This window comes from Phalacrocorax aristotelis, chromosome 18 (genome assembly GCF_949628215.1).
Source record: "Phalacrocorax aristotelis chromosome 18, bGulAri2.1, whole genome shotgun sequence".
In the NCBI taxonomy this organism is placed as follows: Eukaryota; Metazoa; Chordata; class Aves; order Suliformes; family Phalacrocoracidae; genus Phalacrocorax; species Phalacrocorax aristotelis.
The window spans coordinates 11460411-11484730 of NC_134293.1; the positions used below are offsets into that span (position 1 = coordinate 11460411).

Here is a 24320-nt window from a genome sequence, read left to right on the forward strand (position 1 = left end):
GGCTGCTGGGGCTATTGCACCTCTTCAGTTGCTCTGCAGCTTCAAAAGTGATGACTTGTTACCTGCTTTTAAACTCTTCTTGGATGTCGAAACCCACTATCCTAAGGGAAAGAAGCAAAAGCGTGTACAGTGTGTTTTAAAGAAAGACCTGTGAAAACACACAGCATAAAGGGAATGTGCTAAATGTATAGCCACTTTCCCCAGCAAACTATAAAGAATACTCAGCGGGTTTCAGTGAAATATGGAACTTGTCTGACAAGTGAAGGATAACTAATGAGAAACAGAGCTGTATCCCTCTGAAACCAATTGTGTTTTGTTATGGAAAATATTTATCAAGCGTTTTTTTCATTTGTTGGTTCTCCTAACAGTGCCATAATAACTCCTTTTATGTATGTTATTCGGTTTCTCTTATATACATCTCAGTTATTTAAATCTGCAGCGGGGTGGGTTTTTTTTGGTTATCAATTGGATATTATCATATTGTACATGAATATTTTAGGTGAATGTTTCATTCATCAAAGTAATGGTCATTCTTTTGCCAAGTTAATGTCTTTGCACTGTTTAGAAGCTGGCTAAATGTACAGATTTATTGTTCATAATGTACTATCTAAATATGAGATGACAGTCAAAAAATGGAATTTATCTGTTCAGCAGAAGAGACCCTACATTAGCTACATGTTTTTGCAATAGTTTTCCTTTACTTGGCATACCTCTTTTAAAATTATCCTTGGAAGAATAGATTTCTGTCGTATATTCTCTCCATCAAATGAGATGTGATTTTCATTATTTTGCTTGAACGTTAGAAAATGAAAGAAATTACTTGATTGGTTTATGGTGCTGATTCAGCATTTTCTGGGCTAAAAATGACCTGAAAGACAGAAGAGGATTACAGCACGCAATAATGGATGCTTTATTCAGTGATAAGAAAGTCTCTTCTTGTGACTGAGAAGAAGAGAATGAAAAATATTTCTCCCTTATTAGTTGATTCAGTACCCAGATATTGACAGACAAATTAATTTGAAATACTTTTTCAGTTGCAGAACCTGCTAGCAGGCAGAAATTAGGGGAAGATAATGGCCACAGCTTAAAAGTGGTGCATTTATGAACTGTCCTCACAGGAGTGCTAGCGGACGGGGGAGAATTTATATTTTATCTTCTTACCCAGTGATAGGATCTTACAAATGTTCCCGCTTAGACTGCGGTGCAGGGAGCAGCTCAGGAGCCCAGCAGGGTCTGCAGGAGCCCAGCTAACCCATGTTCCATCGTGCATTTAATAGCTCACAATTCAAACCACAGGTGAAGAGAAAAAAATGCATGTGTTTTCTGATGGAAAAGTTATAGCCAGGAGTCGGTTTGGGGATTCTCACTCTTCATCACTGGCCGAGGGAAGGAAAGATGACTGTGGTGTTCACCTCAAAGGCTTCACACTATCTGGAGAAGGTTGGGGGAGGAATGGCTTCACACTTGTAGATTTCTCTTTAGTAGAGCGCAGGAGTTCAGAAAATTATTTCAACTCCTCTAGGCGTGCAGAACCGGGCTCAGTTCTGTCCTCGGAAGCAGCGGAGACCATTTTTTATGTATGTTTTATAGGTCCAGGCCCATAAGGGTAGCGAAGAGAGAGCAGTCCTATTGTTCCCTGAGCCCCACTTTTTATCTTTGTTTCCATTTGAAACCAAAATCATAAAACTGCCTGCAGAGCAGTTGCCTTGCTGTTCCTCTAAATGAGAATTCCAGCTTTTATGCTAATTCAGTTTCAGGTTTCTTTGAACCTGCAGTTTATGGGCCTCTGCTTAAAACTGCAATCTGTTCTGCATAAAAGAAGGGATTACAAAGAGTTTTAGTTTTGCAAATGCTGCAGAAAAATAAAAATAATAAAAAAGTTGCACTGTCATTAATACGCTCTCGCAAAAGTTTTCTGCTTTGTCAAATAAAAAGCTTTGCTTACCCTGAGAACTTACCCAGTGATGTTACATAGTCCAGTAGTTCTTCTTCCTTCTAAAAGGTGCATTTACTTTTTGTATCACCTTTTCCCCTGCTTTACCTTAGCAGACAGCCCCCACGCGCTCTGCCTCTGCTAGAAGGGCCCTGAAGAGAGCGTGGCTTCCCCCCGTGCCAGGAGCCGCCGGGCGCTCACCCTCGGGGCTGGTGCCGCACGCGCTGCGTCCCGCTCCTGCCAAACCCAGGCCTCGCCACCATTCCCTCTTACTGACATCTGTTGCTACCTTTTTACGGCATAAACCAGCCGTGATTTTTGTCATTGTTTAGGTCACTCTCAAGAACAGGTCCTTTTCCTGAACCTCTTTAAGGCCTTCGAGTTTAAGTACTTTCTGGTTGGGACATTATGTGGTGGCTCGCTGTTCGAAGTCATAAAACTCCGCTGATAGCTCCATAAATTCTTTTCTTGGGGAAAAGAACCTGCATCTCCTATCCAGAAATGGATGAAATTATGTATGTTTTCAAAGCATTATACAGGGCTTTATAAGGCATTGTAATCACGCTCCAAACTCAGACACCACTGTGTCTTCTGGAAAGATTAGCAACTTAATGGAAACATAAATGTTTCCAGTCTTTCACAGAATACCAAAGAATTGGAATATCCAGTTTTCGCGTTGCCAGGAAAAAGCTGCAGAACCTTCCAGGTGAGGTGAGGTTTGCCATAAATAATTTAATCCAATATAATCTGCTGTAATTTCAATATTCATTTCCTCCTTGTGCCAGAGATGGGTAATTCTTCTTTGGAATTACTCCTTGACTTGGAAACAAATGTCTGCTTCTCTGCCTGCTGTCTAGGCGGCTTTAGGTCATTTTTATAAAATGGTTGGATCTGAAAACCTCTTTTGGAGAGTGAAAGATCTTGAAATCACTTTTGATCCAAGTTCAATGCACTTCATTTGGCTGTTGTTGTGGCAGAAACAAATGTCGACGCTGACGGAGACCACAGACAGATGAAAAAAATCCTGGCAAGGTCCCACATAGATAAGAGACAGAAGGTTTCAAAAACCTATCCAGGCATATCCTAAAACACGGGAAAGTATTGCTGTCAAGAGAGGGGGAAGCTTGATCCAAAGGCCACTGAAATCACTAGGAGGTGGTGGTAGGCTGGGGTTTTTTTGTCCTTTGATTTAATTTGACTTTGGGTAAATTCCTAAACTCCAAACTTCTCCTTCGGAATTATGAAACATTTCGTGCACGTATAATGTTCTAGGAGGAAAACAGAGGTCCTCTACTTATCTCTAAGGCATGAATAATGAACATAATGAGACCCACAGCCCTGCCAATAAACCTTAACAGCCCTAGGGAGATGAGTAGGTAAATGCATTTCTGATTTTGTGTATGCTGAGATTTCAGGTGTGGCGTGTGGTTAATGTTTGAAAAATCCAGTACAGACAAGCCTGTAGTTTCATCCAGGCTAAATTTATCAAATTAAAGTCTTGTGAGGAGTCTAGGCTTTAATTAGACCCGTTCTTACCATGCCGAGATGTAGAAAGTCTTGACCAAAGTGCTCATGGAATATATGAGCTGCCGCACCTTATATTGTGCATTTAATTCCTTGTCCAGGCACAGTCTCGCCGTCTGCGCAGTCCCCGACTCCTCCCGTTGTTGTGCAGACAGCGCTCTGCCATTTTAATGCCTTTATTTATTTATTTTTGGTGGAGACCAAAAACTGCACTCAAGCCATCCATTTCCTTTGCCGCGCTTGTGAAGTAGCCGATCGACTGCGATGGCTTTTGGCCACTATCCACTGCTCATTCCAGAAGGCAGATGTGACGCCACCTCTGTGGGGTACCTGGAGGAGGAGATGGAAACCCCCTCTTGGGCAGCACATGATGGCTCTTTGCAATATATATTTATTACGAGATGCAAAACCTGTGAAATCTTAACAGCCAAAGTCCATGCTCAGGTATGTTGTAGAAATCTAGGGATAAGCCTGCTAGGGTGGAGAGCTTTGAAGAACGCTTATTTCCATTGCTATAACCAGGATCTGAAGTTGGCCATGACTTCTTCATTTTCCGATGAAGGCGATGTGTCACAGTTTTACCGAAGTATCCCCTCTCCTGATGAGGCACATAGGGAAAGCACTGTAGCGTTTGCAGCCGTGGTCTGAATTTGGGGCTGTTGTGGACGTGTTTGTCTCCTGCATATCGTTGTCATTCCTGCCACACATCTTCCTGTGTAGTTGTCTCAGTGGAAACCATCGCGGCCCGTGCAGCTGTACCTCAAATAAGAATTTTGGAAAAACCACGATGTAATGCCGAGGAGGAAAACTGTTCTTAAATGGGTCACGCAGTGATGGAATGAGGAACGAATGAGAAATATTTTCATAAAATCTTGTAGTTCTACATCAGTAATTGGTAGGAAGGTTTCCTCAGGAGATTTTCCTGAAGTGTAGCACTGGTGTGAGCAGTTCAGACCGCACTTTCCCTCCTTCCCCTCTCGCGCTGTAGCGTTTGCTGCGGGCAGGGCCTCCGGAGCCGCGGCAGCGGTTGGTGCGTGGCTGCAGCCCCGTCACTCGAGGAACGCTCAGAGCCACGCGCCCACCTCGGCACCCAGGGAAGGTCAATCCTTCTTCCTCTCGCATCATCTGCACCCTGTCCTTGAAGGGAGCTCAGAGCAGGCCCGGGACGTGAGCGTGTCTTCCCAAGCTCCCCTTGGATTTCAGGCGCGTGATGCTTCTCCTGGCTTGGGTGAGGCCAGTCATGCACCCACAGCCATCGCTCTGCTTTCGATTTCTGGCTGGTGTAGGTAGTTCCTGCCTCTTCCTTAGGAGGGTCACGTCCTCCAGGCCGAGCTCCGCCGCAGGGGTTGAGGTGAGTAGGGTTTGCCAACCCTGGTTCTGAGGATTTAGCTAACATCCAAGTGGAGCCCACTGGAGTTTAATTCCATTAGCACTCCTAGCCCAGTACTGAGCTGAAATCTTGAAAGCGGTCCCTGGACAAGGCCTTGCGAGGTCACGGGACCTACCTTAGCACCTACACGTTTCCCAAGAAACACCTTGTGGTACGGGGATACGATGCCAATGAGCCTTTCATCTTCACAGCAGCTTGCCTTATAGGAGACATCATTTGGCTCCCACTGCCGTGCTTCAGTGAATAACCATTTATATAATAACATATCTGTGCATTTATTTTCTGTGGTGGCTATTACTAACGGTGTGCGGCGCTTAGGAAAAACCTACAGTGACTAAGAAATCCATTGCCCGTCGACAATGACAGGAGGTGCTGCGAGCAGAGTCGAGCGAGTCTCTGCAAGCTTAGGAGCCCCGGCCCCACCTGCGTGTCGCCAAAGACCCCCCAGGTCCACAACTTCGCGCATGGTCGGAGGTCTCCGTGCGGGCACCCTGTCTGAAGTTGGGGACAATATTTTTTCCCGATTTTTTAAAAATTAAATTTCCGCTTTAAAAAAAAAAAATTGATAAATGCAGGATATTTTTGATTGTGTGTCCTCCCGCGGAGCTGTAGTGGCTGACGCTCGTGTGCTCCCTGGGGCAGGGGGTCTGTCCGGCTCGGCGAAGGGGTGTCCCCGCGTGTCCCGTCCCGCCGCGGCGGAGGCCGGGCGCTCCCCCCGCCCCCCCCGGGGGACACCGCCGCCTCGGCCGAGCCCCGGCGCGGGGAAGGCGCCTCCCGCCGGTCCCCCCCCACCCCACGCCCGCGGGGCCGCTGGCGGAGCCCCGGCGCGGGGCGGGGCGGAGGGAGGAGCCGGCGGCGGCGGGGCCGGGCCGGGCCGGGCTGGGCTGCGCCGCGCCGCTCGGAGCGCCGCGCAGTGCGGAGCGGAGCCGAGCTTAGCCGAGCCGAGCCTAGCGCCCGGGCGGCGACAGGGGTCCGGCCGGCAGCCCCGCCGGGCGGAGCAGCGCGGAGCGGAGCGGCCGCCCTCCCCCCCCAACCCCCGGGGATTACAGGCTTGCGAGGTTGTTGCGGCGGGGCCGGAGGAGCGGGGGCCGGGCCGCTGCCTCTCCCCGATGGAATTCACCTGAGCGCGGCCGCGGCGAGCCCTGGACGGCGGGAGGGACGGTGCCCCGGCGGGAGCCCGCGTTCGGCTCGGGAGAGGACGGGCATGACTTTTTAAAAAAACCAAAACCAAAACAAACCGAAAAAACCAAACAACCCACCCCCCCCAAAAAAAAACCAAACACCTAAAAAGCAGAAGAAAATAAAAAAAAGAGCCGCCCGGAGGAAAGGACGGGACGCGCCGCCGGCCGCAGCGGCCCCCGCCGGCGCTGGACCCCGCGGAGGGAGGTGCGTGGGCCGGAGGGGCTGCGCCGCCCCGGGACACGGAGTTTTCGCCGCCGAGCCGCTGCCCCTGGCTCGCCGCTGCCGCCGCACATGGTTTTCTTTGTCCTGCTGCTGCTTTATTAGCTTTCCGCGGCCGCCGCTCTCCCCACGCCCGCTCGCACACACGCACACCCCTCTCTTTCTCTCTCCTCCCAGGGAACCATCTTGCGGGGAGAGGGGAGGGGGGGGCTCGGCTGCCCGGGAAGGATGTCCGCCGGGCGGCCTGCGCGCCCGGCCCTCGGAGTTCTCCCGCGGAGGATTAGTTGGGGTTCGGCTGCGGGACTTTGAGAGCCGCGCTGGATCGGAGTTCCCCGGCGCCGCCGCGCACACGCACGCACCTCCCGCACCGCCATGAGCCCCGGGCCGGCGGCCGCGCTCGGCCCCCTGCGAGCAGGTAACGCCGCTTCGCCCCGCGGGGCCGGGCACGGGCGGGGGGCGGTGGGGGCTGCCTGGGCTCGGGGGGTCCCCCCGGCGGCGGGGGGGGGGGGGGCGGCGGCGGGAGGGCGAGCGGCCCGGGGGCCCGGGGCTCCGCGGGGTGAGGTCGGGCCGCGGAGCCCAGGCGGCGGGCGGCGGCGCTCTGCGGGGTGCCCCGGCCCCCCCCCCCCCCCCCCGCACAGGTTCCGCGGGGCCCCCCGCGTTGGTTCCGTGGGATTCCCGTCCTCCGTGCTGGTTCCGTGGGTGTCCCCCCCCCCCGCCCCGCGCAAGTTCCGCGGGGCGCGGGCAGGTGCGCGGGGCCGGGGCAAGTGCTCCGGCGGGGCCGTGCCAGGAATGAGTCAAGCCGCGCTGTCTGGACAGGAAATATTGTAGTCATACAGGCACTTGAATGACAGCGCATTCCGTGGTGGGGGAAAAATACTCTTTAGGACATTATTTTTTCCCTGCAGCCCAGGGATTGCTGACTTGTTTCGCTTCACGTTGAAAAGGATTAAGCCGCGCTTGGTAACGAGGGGATTTATAAGGGAAAACGGCCGAAGTGCGGGGAAGGGAGCTGGTCGTAACGAGCCCCAGCTCTGGCTGTCGCCCGTCCGTGCCGGAGCCGGGGCACGGTGACTCCTCAAGCCGGGAGCCCCGATAGGACGCGGGGCAGCCGCACAGCCCCTGCGCCCCCCATCCCTGCGGGTCCCCGAAACGTAACGCTGCCAGCAGGCAGTGCCTTCCCACCGGCGGCTCGAGGAGGACCTGGAAATGCTCAGGATAAAGGGGAGTGAGGACACAGCTCCCCTTGTCTCGCGTAAAGGGCATAGCCGAGCTCCTTTCCGCTCCCGAACATCAGGGTTTGACCACGTTGCCGTAAAGCCCCCCCCCCCCCCCCGGAAAGGCAGGCACTGTGCTGTGCGGGGGAGATCGTAGGGCAGCGCTGCGAAGGCATCGGCTCTCGCCCTTCCGCCGTAGTGCGGGGTTGTTGGGGGTGTTTTAAATTCATCGGGCTTTTTGTTCCTTTAGCGTTGTCGCATGATGCGGGTACCTCGCTACGGGAAAATAATAGTTGTGTGGCGATTGGTACGGTACCGTACCTGCTGGCAGAGGCGGTGGTCGCTGCTGTGTCAGCTGTGCGTTACCCTAATCGCGGGTTTCGATTTAAACCCAAATTTTGGAGTGATGAAACAGGCAGTCAAAGTTCTGTCTCACGGTTCAAGCTGGTGAAATGGCTTTGGGTTCTTTTTATGGTAACCCAGGCAATGGGGTTTTTTCAAGTTGCTGCTCCATTCGGTAGTGTGTGGTGGATGATGCAAAATGAGATTCGTTCTCGGACAAGCTTTGTCTTTGTAAAATTATTCCTTTTTTTTTATGCATATTGTACTGACGGTCACCTCCCAGTTCTCGGGCAGGGTGTGTTGTGCACCACGTTATGTCCAAGAAGTGCCACTTCCAGGTTTCACAACAGTGTTTCTGACTGGTTTGTGCAATAGCACAGAAAAAGATTTCACCTGAAAAAAACATAGCTTAAAAAAAAAAAAAAGAAATCTGTTGGTTTACACTTGGCATTAGAGCAAACTTCTTTGAAAAATGTTTTCCTAGTTGTTTGGAGAAATCAAGTGAATAGGACACTTACAGCTTCCCTGTGCTGTTTTGTTTTGAAACCGTAAAATGAAGTAATAGCTAAGACTGTAAGAAGTTTGTTTGGTTTTTAATATTGGATTTTCTTTCTAAAAATAAAGACTGGTTCAGAGAGTGTTGACTTCTGAGAAAAGCTGCATTTAAAAAGATGACATGAAATTCAGTGGAAAAGGTTATTTTTAATCAGAGAGCATGCTGATGGGCAAGGTTAGGAAAGCGTTGAGCATCTCTTAATTTGTTGGACTAATACTGGACTGCTCTTTAAAGCACATGGCCTTCTTGATCTCCTCAATTTGTGCGCTATTCACATATTTTCCTTAATTTAGAGAAAGTCGTCGCTGAATAATAAATCCATCATTGGGTAATAAATCCAGTGTTTACAAGGTATTTAATCGAGAAGAAATACACCAGCGTGGCTTTTAAATAAGCCAACAGTAATCTAGTAAAATCTGTCTGAAAGTCTGGAAAAGAATAAAGCTATTTTTAATAATCATAGAAATCTTGTATGTTGTTAACTGGAAGGCAAACAAATTATTTCAGGGTATTACTACACTACGACATGCAGTCTGAACTGTATCTACTTATTTATCGGTAATTTCACACCTAAGTTTACAGTGCAGTCGAGATACCTAATATATGTTGCCTGTCTGATGGTTTTTATATGGTTTCAAAATGAGAAAATCCTTTCCTTTAAAATAGAAACCTGCAGCCTGCTTTTCAGATAGGCAGTGTTTTTAATTATTTTTCCTGAATCCAGTGAGAAAACAGTTTCTAGAAGACCCAAATCTTTCTCAAGTGTTGCATTTCCCCCCACACCCCATTTGCAATGTTTCATTGCTGAGCACATTTCTTCCGATGTATTTCCGAAAAGCAGACTATCTCCGCGGGGCTGGATCCAAGATACGGTTCAAAATTGAACAGCTCTCTGTGTTTTGTGAGTGTGTAGGTGGTACAAGTTTAAGCTTTAGATGTACATCCGTGTGTATGGGGCGTGTGTGTGCAAACACAGCTGTACGCAGATGCATAAACTTAATGGTTTCTGCTTGGGGGCTCAGAGTGTTTGTAAAATTAAGGTTTGCAGTGTTATCTTCCCTGGTCCAGTTTCTTGCCGTTATAGTTTCTAAAAGGGGGGAGCTCAATGTTTTTGTGTGAAACTTCAGTAAGGCTTTTAATTAATAGGTAGAGAGATGAACTGGCATACTTGCATACAAGCAGCAGTAGCAGATAAGGTACTGATGCAATATTAGGAGGCAGAACCTCCCACAGATAAAGATGGCTTGATGAAAAATAAAATGGGTTATTAATTTATACAGAGTGTGGTGTCAAGAATCAGTTACTCTTACGAAGGCAAATCTTACGTGGAAGTACATACTAATACTAAATACTAGCATACTCTTTCTTTTTCAAAGACTATGTAACAGCAAGTTATAAAATTACTAACCTGAGTTATCAGCACTGCTTTAAAGATGGTAAAAATCAAATGGTTGACACAGTACTTTAAAGCAAATACCTTAAAAAAAAAAAAAAAAGAAACGCAATCTGCAGTTGTGCAAATTCCCGAAACTGGGCTGTCTGGTTAAAAATCCTGACTCTTCTCCATCGCGAAATCAATGTCAGAATGTATTAGATAATAACAGTACAAAAATATAGTTTCTGTGCAGCTAATATGTTGAATTCTAAAAAAATTTCTTTCTTTATTAAATAGACTCTTTCCAAATAAATATCTGCACTGCAGGGCGGTGAAGCGCAGCCAAACAGCACCACCTTATGGACGTTTTCTTCGGAGGCTGCAGCTTCCATTAGCTCTTGGTTTTTGTCACCTGATTTGTTTCCTCTAAAATATGCATACATATGTGTGTGTGTATAAATATACCACCATGCCTTTTGAAATCTATCACTTGTAGAAAATGTAACTTTTTTTTTATTGGTCTTTCAGGCATCTGATGCCAGCTCTGAAAAACTGTTCAACGCTGTTACAAATAAAGGTAAGACAGCAATTCGCATCACAAACATATATATTTTTTTTTTCCCCCCACACGTTTCTTTTCATGGCAATTTCAATGGGAGATGAAATGTAACTTGTCTTGCAGAAATGTCGCAATTGGCTTGTTAGCGCTTTTTATGTTTCTCTTGGTTTCAGACGTGTTCTGTATGCTTGGTAATTGCTTTGCTTAAGCAATATAAAATAAAGGCTTTAAATAATGCATTGCCTGCCAGGTCAGAATTAATTTAAATAACAATATTAGGGAATAGTTTATTTTACAAATGGCTTTAATTTAAGCTCATTTAAATAACTGTAAGAGTTTTCAAAATGTTTTAACTTGATTGTTACTCATCAGCTACATGATAGACGTGGAATTATGAATAGCCAATTTGCACTGCTGACAGTAATAACCAGCCAACGTTTAGTATTCACAGGATAATAGTCATAAAGCATGGCTTACTGTGCTGTGTGCTTTCTGTAGAGTTAATAAATGATATAGAGGGCCACATTTAAATATTCAGTATCCCATTAATTTCTTCCAAACAGCAATCCAAAGAGAGAGTGGCTAATGATATAACAGTACATTAAGGGGAAACTTACCCTAAATCAGTGCCAGTGAGCTTCTGTGCAGAGCTTGTCCTGAAGCAGCATTATTAGAAACACTGTAGGCTTTGGGGATATTTTATTTTTAATTCTTAGTTTTGGTTTGGTTTGTGGTGTTGTGAGGAGGGTCAAGGGAGCAGCTCCAGGCATGAGTTGCACCAGTGAGTCCTACCTCTTAATGGCACAATAACTGCAAAGAGTGTGCTTTTAGCTGTAAACTCTGGGTACTTCAACTTACTGGTTTTTAGGAACATTTGAGTCAGTTTGCATTAGATAAGACACATTTGATTCATTGATTCATTTGGAATGTAGGTCTCTTTTTTTTTTTTTTTCTTCTGTTGATGGCCAGGCGTGGATTTGCTTTTAATGAATTTGGGTTTGTTATTCCAGTGGGTCATTCTGGTGTTTTTCTGTGTCTTTTAATCCCATGAAGCTGTGGGGGTTTAACTGGGCACACTATGTGACCCCGTTACATTGGAATTCCCATGCTGATACACCATTGTTTCTGAAGCCTTTTACTCCATATTGAATTATACCTATATTTAATTGCGTTATGGATCCATATGCCTGTTTTTCATGTATTAGCGTCCTTTGGAAGTACAGCCCGGATGGATTATTTCAGTGGTCTGACTAGGTTATCTCACTTGGCAAGGTTATATATCCTTTGTAATTAATTGGATTTACAGGTTCCCCCTCAGCCCCTCCATAGGCGGAGAATAGGTGGCACAGACAAGTAGAAAGGAAGAGTTGTGTGTTTGGAGTGACCCAAGGCCCCCAAACTGCGTGTGACTGCATCTTTATTTTGCTAATGCTCTGTAAAAAGCTTTGGCATTTGAGCAGCCCTTTCTTGGGGCTGGGCCTGGGGCAGGAGAAGCCGGGTGAATCCACATTCCTGGCAGAGGCCTGTAACCAGGGTGAGGGGCTCTCCTCCCCCGGGGAGGTGATCGATGAAGAGTAGGCCCCTCTTCCTCTTCCTTTCGTTTTTTCTTTCTTTCTTTTTTTTTTTTTTTTGAACCAAACACATTTCCCACATTCTTATTTTTGTTTACTTACCGAGCTTGATTCGTGGCATCTATTTGGTTGTGAATACCCATGCTTGACAGGGAGCCTTTTCTTCCGAGGTACTTTTCTTTGGTGATTTAGTTCCCTTGAAAGGATTAGGGTTTCTTTGTGTAGCCTAAAATCAACATGGGCTTTTCGAAGCTTTGCTTGGGAAACCGTACACAAATAAGCTTTTTAGTTGATGGTAGATTATTCCTTTGCCCCTTATTTCCATCAAAATGGCGTCTTTCTTTTCTCCTCCTGAGTTTCCCCTTAAAGCCATATGCTAATTCCTGTTGGTAACATGAATGACAAGGGAAGAATCAATGCAAATCCAGGTGCGGCCAAACTAGGCTGACTGGTATTTTTTTTCTTTTTTTTTTTTTTTTTTTTTTCCACTGGGAGAAAGAGATTAAGGGGAAAGAGGGCAGAAAAAGCATAGGGAACAGTTTTGTTAAAGGGATTAGCATTCGAACTGCTAAACATCAGGAAAAGAGCCTCAAAAAAAGATCCCGTTTGGAGATAATGTCAATAATTGCTTGCAGCCAGGTGCAGGGGCTCTTGCTGGGGTTGGGAGGCTGTTGCCTTCTCTAAGTGTCTGCCCTGGGGATGGCTGATGACAGCCCGGGCGCTGTCAGTTTGATATATTCCAAGTTCAAGTTCTCTCTCTGCAGTTCAGCCTGTTTGCTTCCAAGCCAGTTCTTCCCCTCTGTGTTGTCCGTGGCTGCTTTTGCCAAAAGCCATAAAAGTCACTCATAAGAAAGGTCAGTTTTGCATTGGGTAAATCATGATGAAACCTTCAAAGCTCCTGGCTGATGGACCAGGCTGGGAGGGCTCGGCAGACTGACAAGTGTACATCCCTCTGTGTCCACAGCCATTCCTCTTAGATGTCCCGCAGCTACCCATGCCTCACACGTACTTTTTTTTCCCTTGCAACTTTGCAGAATTATTCGGCTATTTTACAGAATTATTTATAGCTGAGGTAGCATAAAATACAGAATTAATGTATTTACAAAATACGGAAGTAATGTATTTACAAAGCAGGTAGAAATCCTGAAGCATTGTAGGTCTTGTATAAACATTTTGTCTCCTTTCTGTCATTTAATTGTGGACTATAAGGCCGAAGATGAGATCAAGCTCAAGGTGTGATGGCTTAGTATGGCTGTGTAATGTGGAACAGTCCCTTCCTCAGAAATACTGATTAAAAAATCTAGAGCAAAGAAATCCCCCAAAACCTCCCTTGAAGAGGTGGTAAAACCCCTTCAAGAGAAGTCTCTCAGCTTCCATTTAGGAGTTAGCTGCCCTTAGAGCCGAATGGGAAGATGCATCCCTAAATCTAGAAGGGTCCTGTGAGTTTTGGGGGGCGGCATGTGAATGTTGGGGCCCCTCAGGCCTGGGATATGTGTCATAGCCAAGCCATGTTGTGTTGGAGAGGGCCGTGGGGTTCCCACATCAGCTCTGTGCTGTCACTGCTCCCAGAGGTCCCCAGCCCTGCACCACGTCTGCAGCAGGGCAGGGAATTTGGGAGGGACACGGCTGGGAATTTGGGAGGGACATGGCCTGGTCCCCAGGGCAGGAATCGCTGTAGCTGCCGCTGAAATGAGTTGTCCCTGGTTGTAAATCAGAGCCTTGCACTGCATTGCTCAGTCAGGAACACATTACCTTCCAAGCTTAAAATTATCTAGGGAAATGATTCCCCTGGAAATCCAGGTGGCTGTGTTGGGAGGTGAGCACCCAAAGGTCTGGGACCTTAGTAGTGCTTGAGAAAGGAGCTGTTAACATCTGAATAAATGAGATGGACAAGGGATGGAAGAGGAGTGCATCCTCTGCCTGCAACTCTTGGTCTGTCCCCTCCCTCCCTGCAGGCTGGGCCTTCCAGTTTGGGATTGCTGCTTAGAGTCTTTGTCTTTGAACGAACATAACTTTTCCTTACCCTCTGAGAGCGTCGACCTTAGCACCATTAGTCCTTGCCAAAGTACAGGTTTTGTTCATGAATTTTTGTAACATGACTTTCCAGCATAATTAAATTCCATTATCTCTTCATAATTTAAATAGACACATCTGAAACTGTAGAGCAGGCAGCTCCTACTACTACTGTGTATTTCATTTATGTTAACTCCCTCCTACATACCCTTGGAATACAGCTTTTCCTGGAGGGAGGAATGAGTCCCAAAGTGATGAAGTTTTCATTTGTGCTGTATATTGAAGTTTGCCTTTGATCAGAAACACAATTGGGCTGTTTCAGCTTTTTATGTTCAAATTGTTTACAGGATGTTCATGTAAACTTTATGAATCCTTCTGCTTCCTGGCACCACCAGCTGTCAGGGAAATATACTCTCAGCTGGAGGCAGATCAAGGCGTCTGCGTTGCTAGTCTTCACTGGTGGCTGAAATACTGGTCAGATCAAGCCCTGGCTTTTTAGATGGCTGCACAGCGATGTTCTTCCCTAGAAAAACAGGCGTGTTGTTGTCTCTCCCGTCGTCTGTCTGTGGTGAATCATTTCTTGAGGATCTTCTACAACATCTGTTTCTGTAAACAAGTAGGGAGCTAAAGCTGGCAAATGCTTCTCTGCTGATCCCATTCCCAGGAGATCCTTGGCAGTGGAGAAGCAAGCACTCTTGCTCTCTCAAGTAAACCATCCCCACAGCATCTCATGTTGAATAGAAATGGATCCACTACTACACAGAGAGCGTGTGTGCAATATTAACATGGTCAGTATGCCGGAGCACTGACTGCTGCTGCCTCCCTCCTTTCCAGGGGTCTGTAGCAACCTGTATAACATCCTCACTCTTTTGGTATATGTTCTCAGCGTTGCCTTCAGTTTTTTTGGGGGAGCTTCTGTCTGCAAATGTTGGCCCTGCAATGCTATCTCTTCTCTTCTCTGAAATGCTCCTTCCTAGCTTGCTGTTAGGGCTCTGGGGCAGTCCCAGTGCTGCAGGAAACCCATCCATCAGCCAGCAAACCTCAGGGACTGCTGAATCATATGAGCAGTTCTGCAGATTTCTTTGTTTGTGGTTGGTAAGATGGCTCGCCCTCCCAAAGTGATACCCTGATGATGGTGTCTCCTTGCCTTTCTGGTGGAGACTTTCCTGGTGGCTTTGGATCACTTGGTTTGCCTGTGTTTTGTGGGTTTCAAATGGCTTTTCACTATTTTCCATGTGAAAGTTCAGTGTCTCTCATTAGTTAGGGACTGAGCACTAGAAAAAGCCTCTGTTTTTGAGGACCCCAGGTTTCTTGTACCTGTGAGTTAGATTAGAAGCAGCGGTACATCACTTCACTGACTTCCAAGTCAGGCAGACAAAAGAGTTGATATATGTCTTGAGATGGTTCTTTGTTCTGGTACACAAAAGAGCAAGGCAGTTATTTCTGTGCCCCGAAGGCTTTATCTGAGCAAGGAATTGGTTCTGTAACATCCCCTTGCAGCTGCATCTCCTGAGCACAGACCACTCCCTTCCGTCCGTCCGCCTTTCAAGCCCCCTCCTCCTTTACGTGCCGATGGTTTCCTGGCTGGGACATGGCAGTCAAGCGGGGTTGCCAGTGCTGGGGGACACTGTAGGCATTCTGCAGCTGCAGGAAAAGGTCGCTGGATAATGTGAGGTACCCAGTGTGCCCAGAGGGACAGGTGAAAATCAAAGGTAGCCTCTTCCTAAACCTGTTAGATTCTTAAATCCTAAAACTTGTAATCTTAGAGAACAGGAGTCTTCGAAGGCTTCACTGGTAATTTTTAAGTTAGTAATTCAAAACAAAACTGTAAACCAGCCAGCATGGTGCAAGCACCTGTAGGCGCTGGCTTTTCTTGACCAAAATAGTGGAGGGAGGCAGTTGAAAGTGGTGTTCTGGGCATCCTTGCCCATTTGGACTGGTATCACGTACCCTTTGGTGTCAGTTGGTGATTGTATTCCCCTAAGAGTTCATTTAAGGCTGTTGATTTTAGCAAAGTCAAACTATTCCAATCTCAGTGAGCAAAAGGGCAATATTTACTAATACATAATTGTATCTATTCTGGAGAGAGTATTTGTTTTTTAGATTAACCTATATTTGATTTTCTCAATAAAGACTTATCAGCATTGGGCTGTAAAATAACAAGTGATAATCAGTTCAAAATAAGGTTGAAAAATTCTTGGGATAGGAGTGTTGATCCTGACTTGACATACCTGCAGGTAGTGGAGTCCACGCTGGAGTCTGGTGTGAGATTTCATAAATGGAGCATCCTGCAGACCTCCCATATCTGGCCTGCTGTTAGTCTCTCCCTTGTAATAAAATGTTGTTTTCTCTGAAAATGTATGTTTATTTAACTAGGTCTCTTTTTGCTTCACAATCTGGATTCCATTCAGTCAGTTACCACTCCAATTAACTAACAATTATTTAACATTAACAGTAATTACAGACGCCAGTTAAGCGCCTACAGATGTCAACTGTTAGCTTTGTACCTAATCACTCAATGAAATGGAGAAAGTTCAACAAACATCAATTAGCCAAGCAATTAGTATGAGGTAGGAAAGAGCATGTTATCGTGTGTGAGCTGATTCAATTTATTTTATTTTGTCAGTAAAACACACACACACAGACAAGCAGCAATAAGTTGCTGAGATTAGATAAAGCTGTATTGTTTTGCTGTTTATACAAGAATTTCCCACATCTTCTTTCCCTTACATAACTTAAACGAGCTTTGCCAGGCATTTGTTATCTTACCAAATACATTTCAATTGGAAAAGCACAGCAATGTCATTTTGAGTGGCAAGACGGAAGACTGTTTACATCAGGTTTACACCAGCTGAACTGTCACCTTAGCAAAGCTAATCCTGTGAGTAGGTTTAACCCATGAGTAGGTTTAACCCATTAGTTAAACCAAGGACCACGTAACCACCACTGCAGTTACGCAATGGATACGCGGTTTTAGATAACATCGAACAATGTGGATTAGTTCCTTCATCTGATTTATCCTGTATTTAATGTTGACACTAGGTTGACAACACCTTGCTTAGATTGTAAGAGGGCAAAAGGGCTTCCTCAAAGGGTGCGCCAGCGTGGCCTGAGCTGTCCCAGCTCGAGGGTGGGAGCAGCCTGCACGGGATGCTTCCTCTGCATGCCGCTGTCTGAAGAGTACTGCGCATCTACAGCCGTGGCGGGGAGAAACTGCTGCTAATCTCCAGCAGCACCATGTAACTGGGTATTACGTGCTGTGTGGCTCAAAAAAAAAAAAAAAGAAGAAAAAGTAAGAATGGGTCATAATTAACCTTACCTTCAGGAAGAAATGGTTTATTTCTAACCGCCATCCCAGGTGTATTGCAGGCCTCTCAAGGTCTTTTGAAGACTGTAGACTTGTGCAGAAGGTGCTCAGTATGCAGCGTACCACATACCCGGGGGTGCCTGGGCTTCCCTGGTATGCAGCAGCGCCACTAACCCATCGGTTCACCTCCATAGTCCCTTGTTCTATCGGATTTAATATCTTCTCGCTTGGCACAATTTAACACCCCTTGCTCAGGCTGTCTTACATCCAGGGACTGTTAATTTAAAAAAGAAAAATGCACTCCAAAGTATCTCACATCCTACAGTCTTGACACTCTGGATGTCAGTAGGAGTTTCACAGGGACATCTATATGAATTATGCCTCTTTTTTTTTTCCTTTTTTTTTTTTTAATAAAGTCTTCATAGCTGCTTAAAAACCAAAGCAGAGAGTCGCTTTTAATTCCATTTCTCAACTGTCCCCCAAACAAGAATGCCTTTTTGCCTTCATCACTGCACTGACATATTTTAAATGTTTCTCCACGTAAAATGATCCCACAAAGTAAGATATTATTTTATCATGCGGACTGCCCACAAAAGTCCATGAAGTTATTTGAATCAGTCATTATTTTTGCAAAGTGCAGGAATAGGAACGGAGAACCACAGGCAGATCTTGCCATTGCTTTCCAAAGTCTCAGCTCTTTTTTTAATTATAAAAAAAACAGAGTATGAACCCATGAAGAAACCCTTCAGTGTGTGACTCAAGTGCAATAATATTTGTCTGAGTAGGCGGAAAGACTGAAATTGAGCTTCCAAGCAAGAGCTACCATGTTCATTCTGATGGCAACAAAGACCTTGTGAAGGGTGATACTTTAAATGGGTGAATTTTTAACTTTCTCATGGTCCAGCATGGTTTGTCCAAAAGGAAAGGCAGGGCCTTGTCACGAAATGATGCCACCATTTCTCAAGATACGGAGAGGATTGTGAGAGGGCATTTTTAGTCTCAGCAGAATAAAGAGAGCAGAATAGAGACCCTAATTTGTCCTCTTCCTGGTTTCAGTTCAGTAATGGTGCTTCACTGCTTGACTGACTTCAAACACTTGTTAACGCTGAGCGTTTACTTAAGTGCTTTGCTGGATGAGGGCCACAGGAGTAAATCCTGCGACACCCTTGAGACTTGCAGCCACCCAGACATTGCTTAGATTTCCTTTCTTTCCTGTCCCTAGCGTACCTCTGTGACTGAGGGGGGCTCAAGTCCCTTTTGCTGGTCCCAGTCCCCAGCAGGTCCTGCTCTTTTCCCTCTCCTTGCTGCTGCCCTGGCTTTGTTGGACTCTGTGAGCTGAGGGTATTGACTCACCAGAAATCCAAATGCAGCAAGAAAAGGGAGATGATTTTGCAGCTGAGTCACCCACGTGAAAAGTCCAGTGCAGGGGAGGGGGCAGATGCGCAGGCAGAGCATGGGCAAGGGCAGAGGGGCTGCCCACACCTTTGGTGCTGGCAGGATCAGCCCAGCCACAGCGAGGCTTCACCCTGCAAACACGACTTGCCCTGGAATTGTTCAGTGCATGCAATTATTTAGTGTAACATAAACTATTTTCCAAGCTAGATGAGACTAGTACGGCTGCCAGGAGCATGTGGAGGAACGCTTCAAGTAGCGAGTGTGTGTCTGACAGGGGCATTGCGCAGCATTCAGCGAGCTGTTTAAAATAGCCAACATAAACGTATACTTAAAAAGTGGCAAACAGAAGAGCAGATAAACTGATTTAAGTGCCTTTTAGAGCAGTTAATGGCCTTGACTTACATATGCTAGGAGAGCGAGGCAGGATCTGAGGGGGGCTTACTAGTACACTTATCCAGCAAATACTATTCTAAAAAAATCTTCTGTTTTTGAGCTGAAGACCTAGGGTCACCAAAGGATGTTCAAAGCAGGGCCAGGGAGAACTTCCAAGTCCAAGAACGCAAGACTCAAACCCTACCAGACTTGCTAGAGCCTCCATTTACTGCAGCAGGATTTCGCCTGGCACTTGACATCCTGGCTTTAGGCGTGCTCACAGCTTGCCCTGATGTCACCAGGGCTGCCTGGCTTATTCCTGTCTCCTGTTTACAGCCAGAGGAACTCCCTAAACCCTTAGTTGCTCCCCTCACCTACAGCTATCTAAAAGTCACACACCTTGCTTTGAGCGTGGGCCAAACTGCCTTCTTCAGCCCTCTATGGGAACCTTATCCCTGGGTTCACAGCGTGCTCAGTGGTTCCTTTGTGGGTTTTCACAAGGTGGTGTGGGGTCAAGAGACGAGGTGGATCTGGAGGACTTGGGCTGTCTGGGTCAGTGCTCGGCCCGTGGCAAGGGAGGCAGGGAGGAACCTGTAGCTTTGCTGCTCCCACGTGTCTTATGGGATGATTTTGGTTGGGTTTAGAGGACTGGGGAGAGGGGTGAGGTGTAGTGCTACTGAGCTCCCACAGCAATTTGGTATTGTTTCCAAATATTTCAAGTTAGTGGGCACTTTTGAAAATTGGAGGCAAAGGAATTTGAATGGCTTCTAATGGAAAACAGCTGCTGCAGAGCAAGCTGTGTCCTAAGAAAAAACAGCTTCATGAGAATAGGTCCACTAAGTAATAAAGCCACAAATTAATACTTAGCTCATTTATTAGGTTGTTAGTCCTATAAGCACTTAACTTCATTTGTTAAAGGAAACAGCATTATAAAAATCAAAAGCAGATGAGCAGAAGTCCTGGTTTTACTTTTGTTTGCTGGATTTTATTGTTGGTTGGTTGTACAATTGTAGCCTCTGCAGCTTTCAGCAGGTGTGATTGCTGCTTGGGTATAACAGACCCTGTTGCAACAGCCCCATTTTGTTCTGTCCTATGATAGTAACTGGGGTTTTTTTCTCTTCTCCTTGCTTGTGTTGCTGAGAGAAATTATTATTAAAATCTGGAGGTTTTGGCAGCTTTTCAGTGCCGGGCAGGACCTGCTCTCTCTGAAGAGGGATAAGAAGCTGTGCCGGGAGTACAGCGCCTGTTGTAAATCTCAACCTGAAGTGTAGGTCTGCTTCGAAACTTTAAATAACATCTCTGCTTGGCGCCTTGGGGTAGCGCAGAGAGAGCATTGTCATTAAGGGAATTGCTCTCCGAAGGTGGTCCTCCGTTCCTTTGGCTATGGGGGGCAAAGAGATACTTCAAGCTTTGGCAGATGGAAAGTCTGGTAAGGGTGCTGAGGATATGACACCTCTGACAGAGAACTTAAATCTTTCCTCCTGCACCTGACTGTGTCTAGATGAGGTACCTAAACTGTGCTTTAAGTATTCCTGACGCTCCTCCAGAGGTCCAAACAAGTCTTATTCAGTTGACTGGGAGAAATGGGCTGAACTCATGGGCTCTCATCTCACCTCTTCTTCAAGAAAGACAGAGGAATGATCTCAGTCTTCCTTTTGGTCTTTATTCATTGCTGGAAGTTCAGTCTTGTGTTTCTAACTCCCAGTCAAGTGGGCATTGAGTTGAAGGTAAGGATTGTTGCTGTATGAATAAACAGTCTGCGGTGTCTTTGGGACCTAGGAAGGATTTACCATGTGGATGGAAAAATGGGAAGCTGTCAGGATTTTGGGAAGAGCAGCGTGGAAGGGTAGTGCTGACCAGGTTGTGTGAACGCATACATCCAGCAGGGGTGAGGGCATGCTCGGGAACAGTACTAGCTATCACGAAACACCATGTATGTCCTCTTTCACCACACCAAAAGAAATCCCATGATTACATCAGACGTGTTCAAAGCAGACCACTCTAGGCAGAGCTGCCTTGTAGGCCGTGGTTCTTGAGTAACCAGCTCATTATAATCCAGTTCGTATTTGAACAGTCACATCAGATTGCAGATGGGGTGAACAACCCCAAGAGTACACAAGCAATTGCCTGTAAGCGGCCAGAATGATGAACTCATGCTGGTACCACTCACGTGACTGTGCCTGCGGTGCTGCTCCTGGTGGTGCTCTCCGTACATCAGAGAGATGTCAGAAGTCATCTGAGGCCGGACCGCTGCCATTTCCATGAACGAAGATAGCCCTGTTGACTATATTTGGTTCAGGCTCCAAGATAAATCATAATCTTTTGGTACAGAAGCTGGTACTTGAGCATTTATAAGATTAAAACAAAACCAAATGGCTCTGTGGATTGAATTACAAAACCCTCGTTTGTTTCTGTGTTGCAAAGGTCGTTTTTCCAGTCTTGCGGCTTTTCTCCATGCTGTGGTCAGTTTTCCTTCCTAAAAATTGGCTGTTGCACCTGCTCTTGTGATTTCCCAGTGGTTTCTCTAGATACGCTAATGCCCAAATGAACAACCTATGAGTTTGCACTTGGAGGGAGAAGAAACAGAGTGCTCATTTCTGCTGAACGTAGGGAGTTACTAGTGCTAACCTTGTAGAGTGTTTTCCTATACGGGCACCTGCATAAATATTTTACAAAAATAAGGACTTTCTTACCGTGACCCTCTTTAAAAGTTCATTGCCAAAGGCTGTCAGGTCACGAGGCACTATGTGCGTGCCCTGTGATTGAGACAGGACGCGATATAAAGTTTGTGTAGATAAACCCCAATATGATCAGTGAGACAAGTCCGAACCGCTTCCTACAGCGTGCATAGTGATGACCAGCGCGATGATTTCTGAAGGTTGCTACTGCAGAGCCCGGTCCTGCGAGATGTTGGGTGTGTTTGTGGGCATCATGGGTGTGAGTCCAACGTACTGGAGCAGTCTCTCATGGACAGCAGGTGAAACCCACAGAGCCGAGAGAGGGCTTACGCGCTACCCTACTTCTCTTCAGGTCACTCCGATGCCTTGGGCATTGTGACATCCTTCCTCTTTTGGAGGTGGGTCTCAACTGAGGTATTTTTCCATCTGCTTCCATATCTGCTCCCTGTAGGTATATGCTGACTCTTATATTATAGGTCTTCAGACCGTCGTTCGTACTGTTTGCACAGCCCCTCAGACCTGCAAACCAGGCCTGTGGCCAGGGCTTGTGGGAATCGCTGTAATACAATTAAATGTTGATAATAATCATCTGGCAAGCTGTTACACTTGTCTGGAAAGGGCTGGGTGATATGCGCATGTGGGACAAGTCTGTGCATCTTTTGAATTGATAACAAATTAAGTTTGGCAATCCAGCCTGTAGTAAATTAACACCTTGCTTACATAGTTAGCTGACAACTTGAAGTGGGGGGTGGCATTTTAATAGTTAAGCTGGTTTTCTCTGTCTTCACATGCCCTGTCCAGCATCTCATCTTATTCAAATAACCTAATTGCTATCCAGCCTTTCAACAGCACATCATCGTAGCAGCTTGCTGCCAAGGCAGTTATTCACCTAAAGGCCTCATTATGTTTTGCCAATATATTGGGGGCCAAAAATAACTTGACAATATCTGCTCGATACCCAGGTCTCTAAACAACAAACAAATAATTGGGTGAAGCAAACCCTAAGCACAGTGCAGCTGACACAGACCACAGTGTGCAGAGCCCTTAACGATAACAGCCACCGCTCCGCCTGGTTCCTGTCAGAGCAAATCTTTAAGCAGCAGGTAGTGCTGAGACGCGAGGGTGACAGCTTGGGAAATAGAGTGCTGGCTACTGCAGCGCGTAAGGAGGGTCTCTTCGGCAGGCTGTGACAAGTCACTGTCATTTTCCTGCAGGTAAATGGCTGACATCTTAGAACAAAGGCTTAACAGTAGCATTTAAAAAAAAAAAATCACGCACATACTGTCATCCAAGAGGGTCTATGGGTGGGCCAGGAAATGATCCATCTTCCCCTTTTAATCTGATATTATAATCAATTTAAAGTTGATTGCTATGAGTGGCTGTGCATACTTAAAAATTAGATTAGCCAGTAAATTGTATCTAATGATGGTTTTTATTGCTCTGGTAGTTTACACAAAAGCAATGAATGTGCTTTTCTTTGGAGCGTATTAATGCATCCCGAGAAGGCAGGAATGACCTGCATCAAGGGTCCCCAGAAGGAAGGTTTCCCCAGTAAGACAGACGCCTCTGTCGTGGCCATCGTCCTTCGGCCCGATGGATGTCTGGCAGCGTGCTGCCTGCGCAGGCAGCCGGCACACCCTGGCAGCGAGCTGCCCGCCGGCACGGGGGCCCGCTCCCGCGACCCTGGGGTGCCACGGTGCGTTGGGCGCTGCCCTCCCCAGCGTGCAGCGCCTCGCAGCGCAGACCCGGAATTGGTCTGCTCCTCATCTCGGGAAAGCCCAGCTCCTCGGAGGCTCCCGCAGCTTAGCGCTGCTGCGTGGCCATAGCGGCGCAGCTGCGCGCAGGAAAGCACGCTGGAGGCCTTTCGTGCGTCCCTGTTTGTTAGGTTATATTACTAATCCCCTGTGACTTAGTGAATGTGATAAAATAGAGTGGATGCATTAAGAAGAGCGTGACAGGCACCGTAACTTGAAATTTCTTGGAATTGCTCCTTTTCTTAACACTAACGTTACCTTTTCTGTGCATGTGAGTGGTTTTCAGCCGCAGCAATACACGTGCACATGCACAGGTCGTACTAACAGCCCAGCATGGGAATTAGGGTTTTCCTGCTAAACTGCTTGTGCTTGCCTTTTAGGCATAGTCAGTGTTAGCAAGTAGATAGTGGGGCAGAGGAAGAAGCAGCATTACAATGTTATGGAAAGTGGTTCAGAAAGGTGCTAAGGGGGCAGCTTGTTACTTGCTTTGGCAAAGAATCTGTAGCGTTTCTCTGCAACGTTTTATGATTCTGCTGCTGTGAGCAGTTAAAACTGGGAGTGGCCAAAAAAATTCCAGGCAGACAGTTAATGAAACTCCAAAGCTTAAAAAAGATCAGCCTAATTTGTAGGGAAAAGTTTGCTTTCATAATTAATGTGTCTGTGATGTTTATTCTGGTAAATATATACGGATAAAGTAATTTGCAAATGCAAACCAATGCAGGAGCGAGGGCTCGGATTCTGTCTTTGACCTGATTCTTCAGGAAATTATAAACAGACTTTAGCAGTTTTCATTTGAACATTTAGGGGTATTTTGCTTTCCTTTGGGTAGCTGTCGAACATTAGCACTGCTTAAAGTCCATAGTTTATCACTGGGTGTTCATTTTCTTTCTGCATCTTAAACTTTGTAGTAGACTTTGTCCTTTGTAGTAGAGTGAA

General features: G+C 46.4%; 1 protein-coding gene across 6 annotated transcripts in view; it reads left to right on the plus strand.

Moving 5' to 3' along the window:
* AUTS2 (activator of transcription and developmental regulator AUTS2) overlaps nucleotides 1-24320 on the plus strand; it is a 793107-nt gene that overhangs the window by 706593 nt on the left and 62194 nt on the right. For all 6 annotated transcript variants that reach the window (XM_075113525.1, XM_075113524.1, XM_075113526.1 and 3 more), the window contains one exon: nucleotides 10264-10312. In XM_075113525.1, the coding sequence (XP_074969626.1) occupies nucleotides 10264-10312 (49 nt within the window). The remainder of the gene's footprint in view (nucleotides 1-10263; nucleotides 10313-24320) is intronic.